General features: G+C 43.7%; 1 protein-coding gene across 2 annotated transcripts; it reads right to left on the reverse strand.

Annotated features, from left to right (window-relative positions):
• Positions 1-993: 993 nt before the first annotated feature.
• Positions 994-16844, reverse strand: LOC128752720 (chondroitin sulfate proteoglycan 4-like). 2 transcript variants are annotated; one of them, XM_053854230.1, is made up of 23 exons: positions 16697-16844; positions 13782-13948; positions 12373-13479; positions 11204-11596; positions 11010-11131; positions 9682-9790; positions 8288-9598; positions 8095-8187; positions 7511-8002; positions 7232-7360; positions 6978-7163; positions 6735-6917; positions 6478-6654; positions 6171-6369; positions 5971-6102; positions 5708-5883; positions 5439-5634; positions 4947-5118; positions 4521-4881; positions 3974-4126; positions 2863-3444; positions 2665-2776; positions 2362-2584 (listed from the first exon to the last, which is right to left on the reverse strand). In XM_053854230.1, exons 1-23 carry the CDS (start codon positions 16773-16775, stop codon positions 2505-2507), a joined length of 6711 nt encoding a protein of 2236 aa, XP_053710205.1. In that variant the 5' UTR covers positions 16776-16844; the 3' UTR covers positions 2362-2504. The 2 variants fall into 2 exon arrangements, with proteins under 2 accessions (XP_053710204.1, XP_053710205.1); XM_053854229.1 differs by having other exon boundaries at positions 994-2776.
• Between the last annotated feature and the right edge of the window lie 1041 nt (positions 16845-17885).

Consider the following 17885-nt stretch of genomic DNA (forward strand, 5'->3'; position numbering starts at 1 on the left):
ATGAAACGACACGATTGAGCTCATTCCAAGTTGAAGTTTGTTCACATCGAGAGGGGTGGTTCATGGCGCACACCCGATCCAATCGTCCGTCCAGGCCTGGGCTGATATTTGTGTCACTGCGCATGTCAACCTCTGAATTCCTAACAAATATGAATCCGCCAGCGTGGTCCGGTGAACATTAATATCATAATAATTCAAGACGCATGTGTTAAGCAAAACACAGATACAAATTGAATAATGGCGTAATCTGCTAGAAGTTGTTGCAACATAACGGATGGCGGTTTGTTTATCAATGGCTCAAGGAAGTGGTGCGATAGAAGAGTTTCTTCTTCCACGCTTCGAGCAATTTGCATTCAGCTGTACGGTACTGCGCGTGTCAGAGTAGCACATGGGATAGTACTGTTTTGTGTCAGGGAAGATTTAGATTCACTCAGGTTGAAGAAAGAGCCCATGCTGCTGACCCATCGAGCTCATCTGAATGTGACCAAACAATATCAATGACATTAACATTAGCTATAGTTAACAATATAGGTGGAAATGTGCCGCTTCTTAGAGGTCTGCACTCGCTGGGTGTTTTTCTTATTCCAAAAGTTTTTGACTTTGTTCATAATTTTAAACATCACAGTCAGTTACCAATTCCTTCATGTAGCGACCACGTCAACTGCAGGGAATTGGAATCTCATGACTATTTCTAAGTGCTGATAAATCCAAATTTAATACTACGATTAAGAACTGATGGATACTATTTTAGATAGTGCGTGATCCTGGACTGACATGACTCAAAGGACAATACTTTTGGTGCATCTGATTTATATTGAGCAGCAACAGCCACAACAACAACAACAACAACAAAACTCTTCAGAATAAAAACAATGAATCTGCCCCCACTTGTTCAATAAAATGACACCTGTGACCTTTCCATAACAAAGCCATGCTGGAGCATGCAAGTCTCCACACCAGAATCTGTTATCACATGTTCAGGGCAGCAGTCGGTTCCCTGATACCTGACACCTGGATTTCCAATCTGCTGCTCCGGTTTCTGTAGCCGCAGGTGTTTCATTATTTAAACCCGCCTCTTTCTCTTTTGCGTTGTCCACATACCTTTTGGCAATTTTAATTATTAATATATCAATAATATTAAAGAGATAAATCGCTTGATAAACACATAATGAGTGCAGAGTAATAATGATCCATTATTTCAATATTTGAAAATATTTATACAAGGCTTTTTTTATGGATGCCACAGGAACATCTCAGAATCACCTACAACAAAATGCTTACTAGTGGAATAAATGGTCACATATTCCCAGCTTTTTATTTTCATTTCAAATAAATATTTAATTATAAACAGTGCATACAGTAAAAATGAAAACGTAGCATCTTCAACTAGATTAATGTTTATACCACATTATAACTGAAATAGCAATTTCAAATCGAATAAAGTCAACAGTTTAATGTCTTCTATCGCTACCAACAATGGTCAAAAGTATAGACTTACAATGATATCAGCTTCACTTTAGGCAAAAATAAACTTTAGTCCTTATATAAACAGGAACATAAAAGCCAGAAATGAGTGACAAGATCATTTTAAAATTAAGTTGGACAAAAGTTAAAGAGCAGTGCATGACTACATTTATTAGAAATTGTGTTCTGTGGCAAAAGGGATGTTTCTTAAAACTATGCACAGCTGGTCAGATGTGTGTCCTCACATCAGAATCCATGTGTAAGGCACAGTTGCACTTCAAACCCAGTATTGATTTTCTTTCAGACTTGGAGTTAAAGATCTGTGTCTGGCTTTCCTGAATCCTCTCATGTACTCGGTTTCTCTCATGACCTCTTCAGCAGATGTTTCAAATGGCCCCCAGAAGGTCATCCCAGGGGCCAAACTCTTCCTCCTTGGACTTAAAGGAACCCTGGGAGAGGCGGGGCAGCTGGCAGAGCCTAGTGGAGTCACCACAACTGAGGGCATGGCAGGACTGCGCTCTGGTCGCCCCAGGTATGGACTGCCCTCTGGTGGCAGTGGCACTGTTGCAAGCTCCTGCAGAATTCTCAGCCGGGCCTGCTTCTCCTTGCGGTGGCGGAAGACCAGAATCAGGACGACGAGGATTATGATGAGGAGCAGACATGCGAGCAGTGGCAGGATTATGAGGAGCGGGTCAGAGGCTGGACGCGGGACCACCTCCACGTGGACAGGGTGTGGGTCTACAGAGATCGGTTGACCTGGTTGTGGGTCTGGAGGAGGGTTTGGCTGTTGGTTATGATGGCGACCTCCGTGGGCTTCTTGTCCGCTCCCCGACTTGGCTCCATGACCACGAGTGTGGTTCCCCCCGCGACTGTGAGGCCTCTGTCTGTGATGTGTCCTGGTGTAGTTTTTATGAGACAGAATATGGGGGGTGCCCCCCCCTTTTTTCTGATCCCCTCTGTCCACTGCATCTATTCCTCCTTCACCTGTGGTCTTGTTCTGCGTCGTGGTGAGTGACTTGCGGCTCATCTCCTCCTCCGCCTTACTCACTCCGTGACGCATCTGGTGGTGGGGTAGGATGGTGAAGTGAAGCTCCCCCTTGGCTGGCTGAACGTTTCCAGCCTTCAGCAGGAATGTGAAAGAATCATTGAGGGGGATTGCGGGGGCATGACCCTGAGTGGTTGAGAGTACTGACTCGTTACCAGGGGACTGGTTGTCGCTCAGAGTCTCTTCAATAGCGACACGTCCTTGTACCACATCACGATAAGTGAATGACTTGAGGACTAGTGACGCTCTATTGGGGTCATAGGTCATCTGCATACACACAGAAAAAGAAATATATCGGACATGTATGAAACATTTCAACAATTTCTAGAAAGTGAATGGTGGAACTTTGTTACCTTGACCAGTTTGCCGTGTTTCGGTGGAGACAGAACCTCAAAGACCGGATCAGCTCTGCTAATTCTGGCAAGTTCCGAAGCGTCAATCATGGCTTTTCCCAGTTTGACTGCGATGCCGCTGGGAACCCGCACTGGTTCCCTCAAGTAAACCAGTGGCCGGACGTTGACCACCACGGTTTGCGGAGGCACACTCCCATACGCCACACCACTTCCAGTGGCTGACGCCGACACTTGAAATCTGTCCTCTGATTCGCTGAGTTCAGTCATATGGTAGACAACCCGGCCTAGTTTGAGGTCATCGTGGCAGAAGGTGGTGACTTCCAGGTCATTTATTGCAATGCGCCCGTGTCTGGGGTGAGAGGTCACCGTGTAAGTGATGTTAGCCGGGCTGCGGCCGTTTGTTTGAGCTGCAAGCTGATTGGTTGTCAGGATGACGGCTGTCCTGCCTTGCACCAAAGACAGACCGGTGTTGTTGACCATGGAGATGGACGGCTTGATCACCTCCAGGCTGAACAGCTTGTAAAGTGGTCGGTGATGACCGTCTGTGACGTTGAAGTAGAAGACGCCGGTGGAGGGCTCCCCCTAGTGGATACAGGGGAGAAAAAACTAGTATGTACTAACCATTGTGAGGCAATGTTTTGTCAAGTTAAAAAGTATAATCTGATGGATGAAAAAGCAAGAAAAATGAAAGAAAATAATGAAAGAAAATAGTAATCTAATATATAAAATTATAATAATGTTTCGTTTAAGACTGCAAAGCATGATCCTCTCACACTCCTAGTATCAATCTAAATGCCTTCTTAAAATAGCCTCACACAAGCAACACATACTGTTGTATAACTACCTTCTCTGGTCGACAGTGTCAGTTCCAAAAGTCACCAGACGTCATCTCCTGACCATATACTGTAAATACCAGGGCTGAATCCTATAATGCTGAGGTGCACAGTGTCTGCCCAAATCTACACCAACATTTTACTGTTTAAAATATAATGTACCAGTCTCCTGTTTCACTGCTACAACCATTACAGAGTGGTCCCAAGTCGACTGCCAGCCTCACAATCGTTCTACCAAACACCACAGAAGACAAATCCAGTGGCCACAAAGACATTACCTGCTGAGTAAAATGCAGGCGACCGTGATTGACATCATACTGGGTGAATGAAGTCACCAGCTCTGGTCTTTCGCCCAGAGTCAGATAGCCGTTGTTGGGTTTACTGATGACCAGGTAGTGCAGCTCTTCAGGAGGGGTGTCATGATCTTCAACCTGGAAAAGAAGGTGGGGTCTGCTGATATACATGAACACATGGAACACATGTTCTACTGTTGTCATAGGAGTCTTGAGGACAGTAATGCCAAGACAGAGGCTGGTCTCTAGTACTGAAAATGCTGTTGAACTAAAAAGGCACTTATTTTAATAGCCCAACACGTGTTCTCTCTCCAGTATATGACTCCCGTATATATATATATATATATATAGTCTTCAAAGAGCTTAGACGGGCTGTAGATGGCAGTAGCGTCACAGCGCTTCTATAACAGAAACACAATATTTTTTGTGATCTGAGGTTTTCCTCTTTGCAAGACAGAACCCTGATACATAATCTGTCATCAGTTGAGGTAATCGCCGCCATAAGAGCGTTCAGCAAGTTTTGGTGAGTCACCTGCAGATTGTCTGGTCCGATGACGACTCTCTCTCCCACCACCACCTTCATACTTGGAGCTCTGTTCCTGAGCAAGGGGGGTTGGTCGTTGACGGGGGTCACTGTGATGTTAAAGGTCTCTGTCACTGCTTCAGTTTGTCCTGGAAACATTTTGACTGATGGCCTCTGGTGAAGCGGCCTGTCAGAGTGCGGAGGAGAAAAGGAAGAGTCTGCAGAGTAGCGGGACAGGTAAGATGAAGGCAACACAGAGGGGGCTGCCCAGGCCTTAAACGTAAAGCTGTCAATAGTTGTCTCAGAGTCATCGTGCAGGTATGCGATGCCAAACTTGCTCAGCGTGGACTGGGAGAAGTCGGGCTGCTCCCTGGTAGGAAACAAGAATGTATCATGAATCAGCAAGCTGACCTGAGTGAATGAGTTTACAGTCACCTGGTCAGGTTGCGTCCATCGATGGACAAAGTCCCGTGCCGAGGTAATGAAATGACACGGTAAAAGACGTTGTAGTCTTTCCGATGCTGCTCATGAACTTTCCCCAGGAGGTTGGAGGCGTCAAGCTTTGACTTGTCGATTATAACTTTGCCTCCCTCCGGCACCACTACACCTGTTGACGGATCATTTATAGTGAACAATATAAAGAGACAAACATGGTGACCCTCCTGGAGAACTAATACAGCTTAACAGTACAATTGACTTTTACTATGATCATGATTTCATTTTTTGCTGACATGGTTTTGTAAGTACACTAGAGAGGACTGAGATTTAATGCACATATTATATTCATTTTTGGCTGGGCAGAGTGGGAGACAATAAAATATGAGATTGTATTGTTAAGTAGTCAAGGAAGTAGAAATATAAAATCAGAGAGGAGTAATACGAATAAAGGAAATGAACTAGTTTAGGGTGACAGGAAGAGGAAGTCACCTTCATTGTTGAGGAGTCGGGTCTTTTGCTGAGGAGTCTTGTGATGTTTGTTGGCCTGGTAGGAGATCTGGATGTTGAACGTGTGAGGCGGAAGGAAAGCAGGAGAAGAGGATGCAGTGAAAGAGAAGGAGTCTGAAGCTGACCAGCCGACAGACTCCAGCTTGTTCTGGTCATACAGAACAACACCCGCGTTCACCTGAGAAGATAAAAGTATGTTGCAGAGTAATACTTGTGCTTGAGGGGGAGAGAAGGGTGTGTGGCTGGCTCACCATGCCCTGAGTGAATGTGGAAATATTCTGGATGGAGTTGTCAGGTGAACGTCGGACCAAGCTGCCCAACTTAGGGGGAGCTGTCACCAAAAACACCACTGAATCATTCCTGGCTGCATCACGCATGTCGTTGGTAACAACCAGCAGCTCCTGGTCAGAGATTGGTGTCACAGAACCTGTCAGGATAAAATCACGGAAGTGAATCACTAGCTCATGAGGTTCACGCAACATCCTTCAGAAAGTTGAGCTGACCACTGTCGTACCCGGGTAGACTTCTAGAGGGTGGCATCTCTGCAAGGCTAACATCAAAGTTTGAGCAGTTGTGCTGAAGATCTGTCGAGGTGCAAAGTTCACACCATCATTCACTTGAAACTGAAAGCCGCCAGTCAAGGCCCCTGCAGAGACAGCAAAGCAGCATTAACTGAATGGACGTAACGAATACATGCCCGACATTAACACCTACCACTGTGGACGAACACCAGCATTCCGCTCTGTATGTGACTCTGCGTGAAGTTGAGGATTTGCCTGGAGGGGTCGCTCTGCAGAGCAAGGTACCCGTTGCTAGGAGGTGTGATGATGAACTCCAAACCATCCATTGAAGTGTCTAAGTCTTCAGCGCTGAGATCATCGACGGTAATGCCTGTGAGTGAACCCTGCCAAACCTGAGACGGCAACAAAAGCCTGCCTTTACGATGGTGGTAATGCACAACTTAACGTATAAAGAAGGTGACGAGCGACTGAAAATGCTGTGCGTCATAAAATTCTGGTACCTTCAGACCCTGGTTGACTGTGACAACTGGGGACTCATCGTTGATCGGTGTGACGTGAATGTGCACGGTACGGGGCACACTGTGCTTCATGCTCTCTGTCTGGTTCGCCGTTATGGTGAAGTTGTCGCTCCGCATCTCACTGCCATCGTGGATGTAGGAGATGAACTTCCGCTCCAACTGAAAATAAATATCCACACAAACATGTGAAGCACCACCTCAAACTGTTTTCCCTACTGAGATGAATGAAAACTTGGAACCTCAGTATGTGTGAAAGCCGTGATTGGCATCCCTGGGATCTTGCTGTGCTCCAGGTGTCCATGCCGTGGAGGAACCAGGATTCGATACAAAATGTTTGTTCCAGAGAAGTGACGGCTTGTCACCCTGATAACATCAGGAGTCAGGTGGAGCGATGACCCTTCATCTAACGTGATGTTTGACACCTGCAGAGAAAAGCTTATTATTCACAATGAACTATATTTTCCTTCAGTACACGCAGTCACCAGTAGGGGGATCAGCTTCGGAATGACCTCGACCTCCAGTCTTATTGGTCCGACCTTGCTCAGACCGTTAGTTGCCTCCAAAAGAATGGAGTCGTTGGTTCCTCCTTCTACCTGCTGATGGTAGAAGATCAAGCCCTGGTTGACGTCATCCTGAGAGAAAGACGTCGTAGGCTGCCCTCTGACTCTCTGAAGAATGTCAGACCAGTTAGCATTACTACTCACGTCAGTAGGCCACACTGGATCATCAACTCTACCTTGTTGAGATGTTGCTGCCTTCTAATACTGATGTTTCTCACTGGAGGCATCCATTCAACGGACCCCAACACAGGAAGAGTTTGGAGTCTAAAAACAATGTCTGATGGTGCGCTGCCATCATGAATCACCTGTGAGTAATACAAGCATGTTATACAAGTCCTTCATGTTTCTTAAAGCTCCTTAATAGAATTTATAATAATTCCAATGTTATTGGAATTACTCATGAAACGCAACTATATAAAGTCATTTGAGATTGACTTGGGAATCAGTTTGCTCACCTCTAGATGGTCCTTGCTGATGGACACATTCTGGCCTTCCTCCACCACCACAGGTCTATTAGTGTTGACAGTCAGTGGCCTCCGGTGACTCTCCAGGTAAATTTTTACGGACACTCCAAAGTCTAGATGTACATCCCACCTCCCCTTGCTCCCTTGCCTCACAGTGACTGCTTCAGCGGCTCTGGTCGTGACATTAAAACCATCAGACAGCTCCCAGGTGCCATCATGACCATAAGACAACCGCCCGGACAACAGATCACTCTGGGTGAATTCTGTGATGTGGAGCAATTCTGTTTGGCCAACAACATCATTGAAGTAGAGAATGCCGTGTTTAGGAGGGAGGAAGACTCTAAATATCATTTCCTTAGGGTCCCTTATGTCCAGGTTGCTGATGATGTTTATATGATTCGATGTGATGTTGACGACTCCACCCTGCTGCACCATGAGGCCAGTATTCCTCTGCAGCTTTAGGTAAGGATCCTGCGCCACCACCTGGACCAAGAGGAGCAGAGGCAAGATGTCAGTTTTCAGCCAGAGATAGCAACCGAAATAGGCACAAAGGCACAATTCATTTGAAATAATACCTCAAGAAGTGTTGAAACATAGTGCTTCCCATCTGATACGAAAAGCACGAAACGACCAGAACTAACTCCTCTGTGGATGAACAACAACTTTTTCTGATAAGAAGAGAGGAAAGAGACGATTTTAAAAACTCAAATGTACCTCAGATGGGGGAAGAGTCATTCATTTCACAGATTTAATGGTAATATTCCGCACCTGTTCGAGGTCCCGTTGAGTGAACTCATACACCTTATGACTGGTGTCACTGGCCAACACCAGCTCTCCCATTGGAATGCCTCTCCTGGTGTACACCAGCCATCCGTCCTCAAAGTCAGAGTCGTCGTCTTGGAATCTTAGGTCATCCAAGGTCAACAGCCTTCGCCCATCCCGGGCCACTCGGAAAACTTGATTGATAACCCTCACAGGTCTCTGGTCGTTGACAAGTTTGACGGAGATATTGACAGTCCGTTGCTTTTCAACGTCACTCACGTCTTGATGACGTTTCGGCCAAACTATTTTGAAGCTGAAGGAATCCGTCTTTGTTTCGCTATCGTCATGAACATAGAGAATCCTTTCCTCAGCAATGTCTTGATTCGTGAAGTTCGTGATGTTGTCACTGAAAGAAGAGTTGGAGTGGTTGATCCTGCGCAAGTGTCCGTGTCGAGGACTGATGGTGATGATGTACTGGACTTCTTCCTTCCGAGACGTTTGAGTGAACAAGATATCCTTTGTGATGACTTTGCTTTCGCCCTCCATCACAGAGAGGCCTCTGTTAACTACTGTGATGTTTGACGCAGGTTTGATGATGATTCTGAAGTCGTGATTTAAGGACTGGGTATACGAAGAAACCACCTGGAAGCTGAACGAATCTCTGCTGTCGTTCAGTGACGGGGAGAGCAGCTTATACCTCACCATCCCATCTGTGATGTTCTTCTGGCTGAAGGTGGCATTACTGTGCAGAACTGCATCCACCAGGAACAGCTGGCCTTTCCTTGGTGTGGAAATGAGCCTGAAGTAGACTTCACTGTCATTCAGATCGACACCGTTAGAAATGACACGGAGGTTCTCTGAAGTGATGACGGCACCCTGGATGCCATTGATCTCCAGTTTACTCCGTGTTACATAAAACTGGATCCAGTGTACCACAATCGGAACGACGACTTCTTCAGATGCCCGCCAGCTGATGCTCATTTTACACTTGAACCGGTCAGTGACGGTGCTGTGCAGCTGGGGGCCTCTGTACGTGCTCACATATCTGATACGCTCCTTGTGGAGTAGCTTTTGGGAGAAGGTAGTTGCTGGTTTCCAATCTCCACTCGAGTGCAATCGTTGAAGACTTCCGTATTTTGGGAACTCCATGACCTCGTAGCTGATCATTACAGCCTGATGAACAGCGTTAGTTCCTACTGCTAGGTTACCAGTGGTGATGAGGGTGGTCCCACCTTGTTGCACTTCCAGTCCAGTATTATTTACCAGTCTGTAGTCAAGCGCCACCGCTACGATCCTCAAGACCACAGTGTTGCTCACCTGTCGACGGAACAGATGGAACCACGTGACGCATAGTAACAAAAAGAGAAAGCTGTATGTATGTTAGCATACGCCAAACTTACTTTTTCCCCATCACTGACCCTCAGTGTCAGAGTGGAGTTGGGAGCCTTCGTGTGGACAAACAAAATATTGCCAACCACCAGATCAGGAAGGGAGAACTGATGAATAGGCCTGCAATATAAAGCATTTATTCTTGGTGTGAGTCCGTCGCAGACTCTCTCTGCTGCCAAAAAAATAACATCATTTGTTGGGTAATATATGATATGACCAAGATTTATTTTAGGATACAGTGGGACTTCGAAAAATGCGACCGTAGCTTGGCCATCGCAAGTCACGTCACTCGCAGGGTATTTCAGCTTTTTTTTGGCACAAATCCTGCTGTGCTTTTGCTGAATTTGGGCGAAACTGCTTCACAGGGATCACAATTTATGTGGTTCTCTTTATTCAATCTAGTGGCGAGTCTTTATATATATACAGTTTGAATATATGAATGTTTAAAAGTGTGAAAGTGAAAGAGATAGAGAGCCTGTACAACTGTATGGTTATCTTGCATAAATATATAAAAGAAGATGAATAAAACTGTAGACAGTAAGGGGAAAGAATCATTTAAAAATATGTTAGGTTTCTTTTAATCAGCCAAATAAAACAAGTAAAACCTGCTGGAACAGTTGGTGGTTTAGGATTATTTTGGATTTGAGGCTGCAGCAGACGTCCAGATGAAAAACCTGTCACACTAAAGTCGTTACAGCCAGGTGGAGTACTCCAAATTTACGTCGACAATTTTGATACTATACATAGAAATCAGATTGATTTTGGATCCAAAGATAATCATGAATCAAATCGAAATTGAAATATCTCCCAGAAAAAACATAATCTGATTTTTTTCCTGAAAGCCTTGTGTTTGTTTTGTCTTTGGACTATTGGTCTTTGTGGATTTACTTGTGTTCATTTTTTTCTCCTACATGGCCTGAGCCCCTCCTATTGACTCTGTGTGTGCGATTTGACCACTACCATGTGTTTATTTTGGTGTTTTCCACAGCAGCCCGATGATGACTCCTTTTTTATTTATTTGACCTATGGATAATAAATAAGTACAAAATAAGTTGGAGTTTAGGTTTTAGTTTCCCCAAAATTTGCTATTTTAAAAGTTTTGACTTGTGCGTTTGAGTTTTCAGATCTCTCTGTATTATTTTCAGGAATGATCTTAAAATACATATAAAAATAGTGACATCTTTGTTGAAAGTCTTGCTATCTTGTTGTGCTTGCTCACGCCACCTTATATTTAATAGTTTGTTTGATTATGGAAAATGTCATATTTGTGATAGACAAGGGATGAGTATTGTGGTGGTTACCAAACAGATTCTTCACATGGATTTTCTACAGCAAGCACCTTCCATGTTGACTGCGGTGCTCCAGGTATCCAGCCTCCATAAAAAGATCTCCCACAGTGCTGAATATCAGGTCATCTTTACTGCTGTCAGGGTCTGACACGCTCAGCGTGTTCTTTGTCAGCTGTGGATGTTTTATGTTTGGACATCATAATGCATAAAGACACTCAAAAATGTGGATATTCGTCCCACTGACCTGCCGACTGGATGCTTCAAGGAGGGAGAAGATGTTTCCATCAGGCAGACTGAGCACAGGTGCATCATTGACCGGGATGATTTGAATCACAAACCGGTGCAAGAGCTGGTCCTCAACTATGACCTTCTCGTTGCTGGACGAGACGGAAAACACGAAGGAATCCTCTTGGTCCTCTGACCCGCTGTGAATGTACATGACGCCACCCTGCCAGAGGTCAAGCATGCTGAAACTGCCCTCACTGCCCCCGCCAACTGTCTTCTCTGGTTCTTCTTTCGGCTTATCGTCGAGGTCTAGGCCACGGTCCAGTCGGATTTGCCCGTGTACCGGCTGCTGTTTGATGTGGAACATCAATTTGGAGGGATGCAAACCCAGCGATCGGAAATCAAGATTCACCTGTGAGAGTCATCAACAAAGACACACATATCTTACTTTAGAGTGCAAGCTCATTCTTCTTAGGCAGTAAGTCACCATTGAGATGTGATGCAACATCCCAGTTTTGTGATGCTTTTTGGGCAAGAGACACCAGAGGGCACACAGAAACATACAGTACAACCATTCACACAAAGCTAAGGTCAGTTTAGAGTACTCAGTCAGCCTTTGTATGATTCTGGACTTAACGTTGCTACAAGTTGGAAGAGAGCTTTTGCTTTGTAGTATTCCTGAGTTGTCATAACTACAGAGATCATATCTAGCAAACCTAAAACAACTTTTGTCAGTTAAGTTTCTTCTTCTGCTGGCTTTCAGAGCCTTCTAAAATCCAGATGGAACTCAGCCATTTATTCCTTGTCCCCAGCTTTTTAGCTAGGAGGGCGTCTGGGCGTCTGCAAAACATGAAAAAATGGACGCCCGATTACACTGGTATATGGCGGCTACGGAGAGTTGGCCGTCCATTTTTTCATGTTTTGCAGACGCACAGACACGCTCCTTGCTAAAAGCCTGCTTGTCCCAATACCAACGCTTCCAGGAAATACGAATGGAATCTGTTCTTAACTTTTAATGATTTTGGTAGCAGTGAGACGGATATAGCATCACATCTTGAGGTGAAAACTATGAATTGAAATCTGAAACACAGATATGAAACTGCCTTTGCTATTTGTTGGATTTTGGAATGTCTCCTGGCCGAAGTAAACCAACTATACATTTTGGTCACAGCACACATTCTGTCCTACCTTTATGTGTTTTGGCTCCAGTGGTGCCCAACCTCCCTCCGCGACCTCCAGCTTTCTCAGCAACAGGAAGTTGGTCTTGTCACGCTTGTGGTCCGTTAGATGACTATCTAGTTCCTGACGATCGTCCATGCTGATGGAGAGCTCTGTGACTTCTTGCTCTGTTTTGCAGCCCACGGCAATGTCCTGCGTGACTAAAGCGTGAGGGAGACCAGTGTGGACGTTGTTCACTCTTATATCTCTGACACAGCCTTTAAAAGAACCTCTGTAGTGTTTGCCGTTCCGACTTCCTCTGAATTTGAGCCAGGCATGTGTGCCCATTCCTCCAACATACAGAGGTCCTCGTGGCTGCACACCCTTCAGGGCTGTGCCCAGGTTGGCCTTGATGGACTCTTTGCCCACATTCAGTTGGACGCTGTGCTGTAGCAGGTGCACTTGAACAGGATACCATCGAAGGCTGCTGTGTAGGTGCGTCAGTGAATGAAGCTCCGTCCTTTTCTCCTCTGAAGTTCCGGCTATTGCTACGAGATGACCCTTTCTGATTTCTAAAGCCACAAAAGCTCCACGGACGCCTGAGCTGTACATGACGATGCCATCTTCTTCTCTTTCAGAGGGGTACAATTCACATTCAAACACACCTTCCTCTGTGACCTCCCATTGTGGTAAAGACACGAAGGCTTTGTGGCTGAAAAAACTGATGGAATCAGATTCGGAGGCGGAAAACTCCTGACTACATCCTGAAGACACCTGACGGCTGCTCAAAGATCCGTCCTGCTGTTTATGGATGGACAGAAGATTCCGATCATTGAAAACGGCTTCCTCTAAACAACCCCTGAAACCGGTCGACGTGTTCAGAAGAGGCTGGTCTTTGGATGTGTTCAGCAGGTGCCGGGGATACATGGCTGTTCCACCAACTGAAATCTCAACAGCGACATTGAGCTCCAGGTCTGGTCCTGGAATGTGCAGGTTGGTGTGCGAGGTCCGGTCAACTGTCATGGTAATGTTGTGGCGAACGTGGCTAACAGCGACAGAGTGCCATGCCAGGTCGCTCACATATATACTGTTTTCTGACAGCAGCACATGCTCGCCTGAGCCAAAATCAAAGTGAACCTAAAGGGACAAAAGCCAGACACACAATCACTGAAACTGTATAACAACAAATACTCGCAGAAATCAGGAAACTCAGTTCAGTATTGCCTTGGTATCAGTCATGAAGAGACTTGCACTAAAATTCTGGAGTCAATGCCAAAGGCTGTGCTAGTATAAGCATTCAATCATCGCGGCACTCTTCAGAGCACAGTACATGCCAATGAGCTCACATGGCCAATGGGGATGGTATTTTTCCTCAGTCTGTCAGTAAAAACGTCAGCTGGGTATTTTATTGTGTAGTGAAAGCGCCTAATGAAGTTCACCTGCAGACGCCCGGACACCAACTCCAGCAGCAGGAAGTCTCGCCGGCCAGCCGCCAAAAACAGAAGCCCGTGCTCTTTAGGGGTCCGGAATCGCATACGGAGAGACGTCTGGTTAAAAGTTTCCCCAGATGTCCGCAGGCTGATGAATCCGTTGCCATGAAATGAGACTGTGAAAAAGTGTGACTTTTCATTAAAGTCTAGCTACTGTCTTCTTCAGTGATTTGATAATTCATTACATTACGACCATGCAGGAGGCTCTATTGTTGAACTTTGTGATTTATGATGACAGTAACCATTAGCAGAGTTTAAATTGTTGCACTGCATTATGGAGCTGCAATGGACCTGGGCGATTTTAGCTTCTTGGTGAACGTGTGCTATGCTCATTTGTTATGCAATGTCCCATGATGCCTTAGGCCAGACCTAGGCAAAGTGCGACCCGGGGCCATATGCAACCCAATGCCTGTATTTTTGTGGCCTGTTTGACATCAGACTATAACTATAACAAATGTTTGTTATTTTTCCTGCCTTTTTTGTTCTTTCCTTTTAGTCACCACCACCACTTCAGCAGCAAATATATGTTCTTTTTTTAAGACTAATATTTTCTTCTTTTCATTGGCCATTTTTGTGTTTTTCTTGTTCCTCAAAATGCAACAAAGGAATACCGCAAATATATTCTGAAATAAATTGCCTTTATATCTTGAACATCTAGTCCATAGTTGATTTATATTCAAATAAAGAGCAGATAAAATGAAAGAGTTCAATGGGTTTCATGATATATTTAAACTTAATAACCATCTTCTCGGGTTCATTTTGTCCTTGTTACTTGAGTATGTATTTGGAATATTTTTCCATCATGTTTTGTAGTCATCACTGTCTTTCCTTTCCGTTACAGTTTCAATTCAATTGTCCATCTCTGCCATAGGCAGACAGCAAAAGTAGTTTTAGCTGAAATAATTATAATAGTACAAATAATGAGTAAAGTAAGTAAAGTACTGACGTGTATATATTTTAAACTATGTCATTGTTAGTGGTTTGATTATTCTTCCAAACTATATACAGTACTGATAATCATTCATTCATTCATCTTCTACAGCTGACTCCCTTATGGGCGAGAGGTGGGGGAGACCATGAAGAGCCTATCACAGGCCACTTGGAGACAAACAACTTCACTCACACACACACGTTTATAGTTCTATCTTTGTGGGGACCGTTGCCATAATGCTTTCCCCAGCCTCTCATCCTGAAACATCAAAAAAAAAATGGCTAACCTTAATCAGGACTCTGAACCAAACTTAAATTCTATTCTAATGACCTAGTTACTTTGACGTTCAAAAATTGAAGCTTGGTCTGGTGGGGACCCGCAAAAATGTTGCCACAATGCAAAATGTCCTCACAAGTAGGTGTGTTTCCAAGAAGTAGTCCCCACAACGATAGCTACACAAGTGCACACATGATAATACACACCCCCAGTCATATTTTATTGTTCTGTGGGGTCTCTCACCCTAAACCTAACTATCCAAAACAAATAGCTAACCTTAACCAGAACCTAAACAAAATTTAAATTGTTATTTTGAAGTTTTAATCCCCAAATTGAGTCTTGAACAAGCATTGTTGGGGACCTCATTTTTGGGGAGAAAAAAAGCACAGGGAGAACATGTGAACACTAAGATTAAACCAGCAGACTCCTTGCTGTAAGGCCTTAACCACATCTCCACCGCAGAACTACATGCAATATACTAACATACTTGGTTAAATCACATCGTTTTTATCATCTGTAGTTTAGATTAGATTCATTTTTCTTTATTCTTCCCTCAAAGATAATTGTTCCTGGAGAGGTTAGATCACATTCACCATTAAACAACCCCTGCATCCATGGCTGTCACTGACCCAGAGTTCTGTCAGACAAAAAGGAACATCACAGACACACTGTCCTATTGACCCTTGCGTCAATGTAATGGTTGCTTTCCACACCACTACTACTATCTGAATTCAATTAATGACACCTAATGCACTCTAAAGCGGGTCATTTGAAAATGCTGATGCCAATTAGACTTCACGGGTGACCTGAATGACGCAGGTCTGCCTTTTAGTCTTACAAAAGTGTAGTATATATATATATATATATATATATATATATATATATATATATATATATATATATATATATACTATATATACTATATATATATATATATATATATATATATATATATATATATATATATATATATATATATATATATGCACCATGTTGTAATGTGTAATAATGTGTATGTAGAAAATGAAAGTGAAGCACAGCAGGCATTTGTAAATCCAATAAATGTACTGAGAGTGCACCTCATGTCAGTCCAGGTATTACTAATCTGGTCCTATGATAGCTGTGGTCATTGGATTATTATTAATCTGCCTACAGTCATGAGAGTCTGTCTGTTCTATATGGGGTGGGAAGATGAAAGGAAAGAGGAAAGCAAAACATTGTGGACCAGTAAAACATGTTATCAAAGTACATCTATTGCTCTTTTGCATTCAATGTTCAACTTTTTTTTTAATGTGGTGTTTAATAGAAGATATTTCCGTCAAATAACATTTTCATATCATATGTCAATCATATAATGAACAAGAATAAAGGTAGATGAATTCAACCAGAATTTAGTTCAGTAGTGATGCATACAGTTGATGAGCCACTGCTTTGGATTTGCTTGCTTCAACTATTCCCTCTTTTTATGACACATTTGACAGAAGAGTTGGAAAGCGATTGGATTCAGGACGTGGTGGGAAAAGACCTTGACAATTACTTCACACGTTTCTTTCACGCCTGGACACTAAACTTGTCAAGATAGTGGCATTGTGATTTTTAAATACAGAAAACAATTCAGTTCAACAAAACAAGGGTTGTGCAAGGCAAAAGTTCTTACCTCCACAGACCTGCTCTGTGAGACTCAGCAGGAAGATCAGGCCAGCTAAACATCTCCCCATGGTTGGTCCTGAGCGCATAAAACTTGACTAACATCTGACAGCAAGGCTGCGCATCATCGTAACGCCACCACTGCTCAGGTCCAAAAGGTTCACTCCACGCTGCATTTGGATTTGGAGCATTCGACAACTATACCTGAGATCAGAGCGTCTCTTTCTGCGCATGTGCAGCCGATAAATACTGCCAGTACTCAATATGACCAGCAGATGGAGCGCGCGCACAGACAGTGTTCGGAAAGCACGTGGAGTAAGAACCATTGTTCGTATTTAAAGATTCAATCTGTTCGATTTCGGTAAGAATGAATCGTTTTTAATGTGTTTTATTTATTAGAAATCTCTCAACACGTAACTACTGGCAACTGACACTGACAAAGCTTCATAGATGCTTCTGTATGTTGTGAGACGCCCAGCCAACTAGGGGCTAGTAACACTGAAAAAAAAAATAAGACAAAAATCAAATTTCCTTAATGTTGGAAAAAAATAGGTATAAGTCATTGTCATAGTCAGTGTATCATTGCCCTTCATTTTGATTTGTTTTTTTTTTAAAGGGCTGCTAGATTGGCAATAGTCAAACCAATTTGAGAATAATGTGAAGCTAAAATCACTGGTGATCAAGTGGTTAAGAAATTGTGCTTTCTCCAAGATGCTTTCATGTTGTTGTGAGCCAACTCAATTCTTGAATCATGGAAAGTGTTTTATTCATTTGAATGTAGGTTATGTTTTATAGAGTATATGTGTAAAGTGTTTTTTTGGCAGAGGTATGCGCTGTCTCAGTGCTTTTCTAGTTGGCCGGCAAGTCAAAACGTGCTTATTTAGGCCTTATCACTAACATCATCTGTTATGAAATGAAACCCTTAAAGCACAATCTTGTAGCTGGCAGTTATTGAAACATTGATGAATAATGATAACTCAAATGAATGAACTTGCAAAGGGGAAGGAAGTCTGGACAAAAGTAATGAAACACAGGGGCGAGAAAAGGGAAATAAATAGGAACAAGGGTTTAAATCAGGGAAATAGCCTGGTGTGGACACTTGGGTGTGATTGTTTTAACTGTAGGGCTCACTCCCTTGACTGTATCCTGAACCCTCCCCTCGGTAACCTACACACGCTCACACACACACACATACACAC

Source organism: Synchiropus splendidus, chromosome 1, assembly GCF_027744825.2.
Source record: "Synchiropus splendidus isolate RoL2022-P1 chromosome 1, RoL_Sspl_1.0, whole genome shotgun sequence".
Lineage (NCBI taxonomy): Eukaryota > Metazoa > Chordata > Actinopteri > Syngnathiformes > Callionymidae > Synchiropus > Synchiropus splendidus.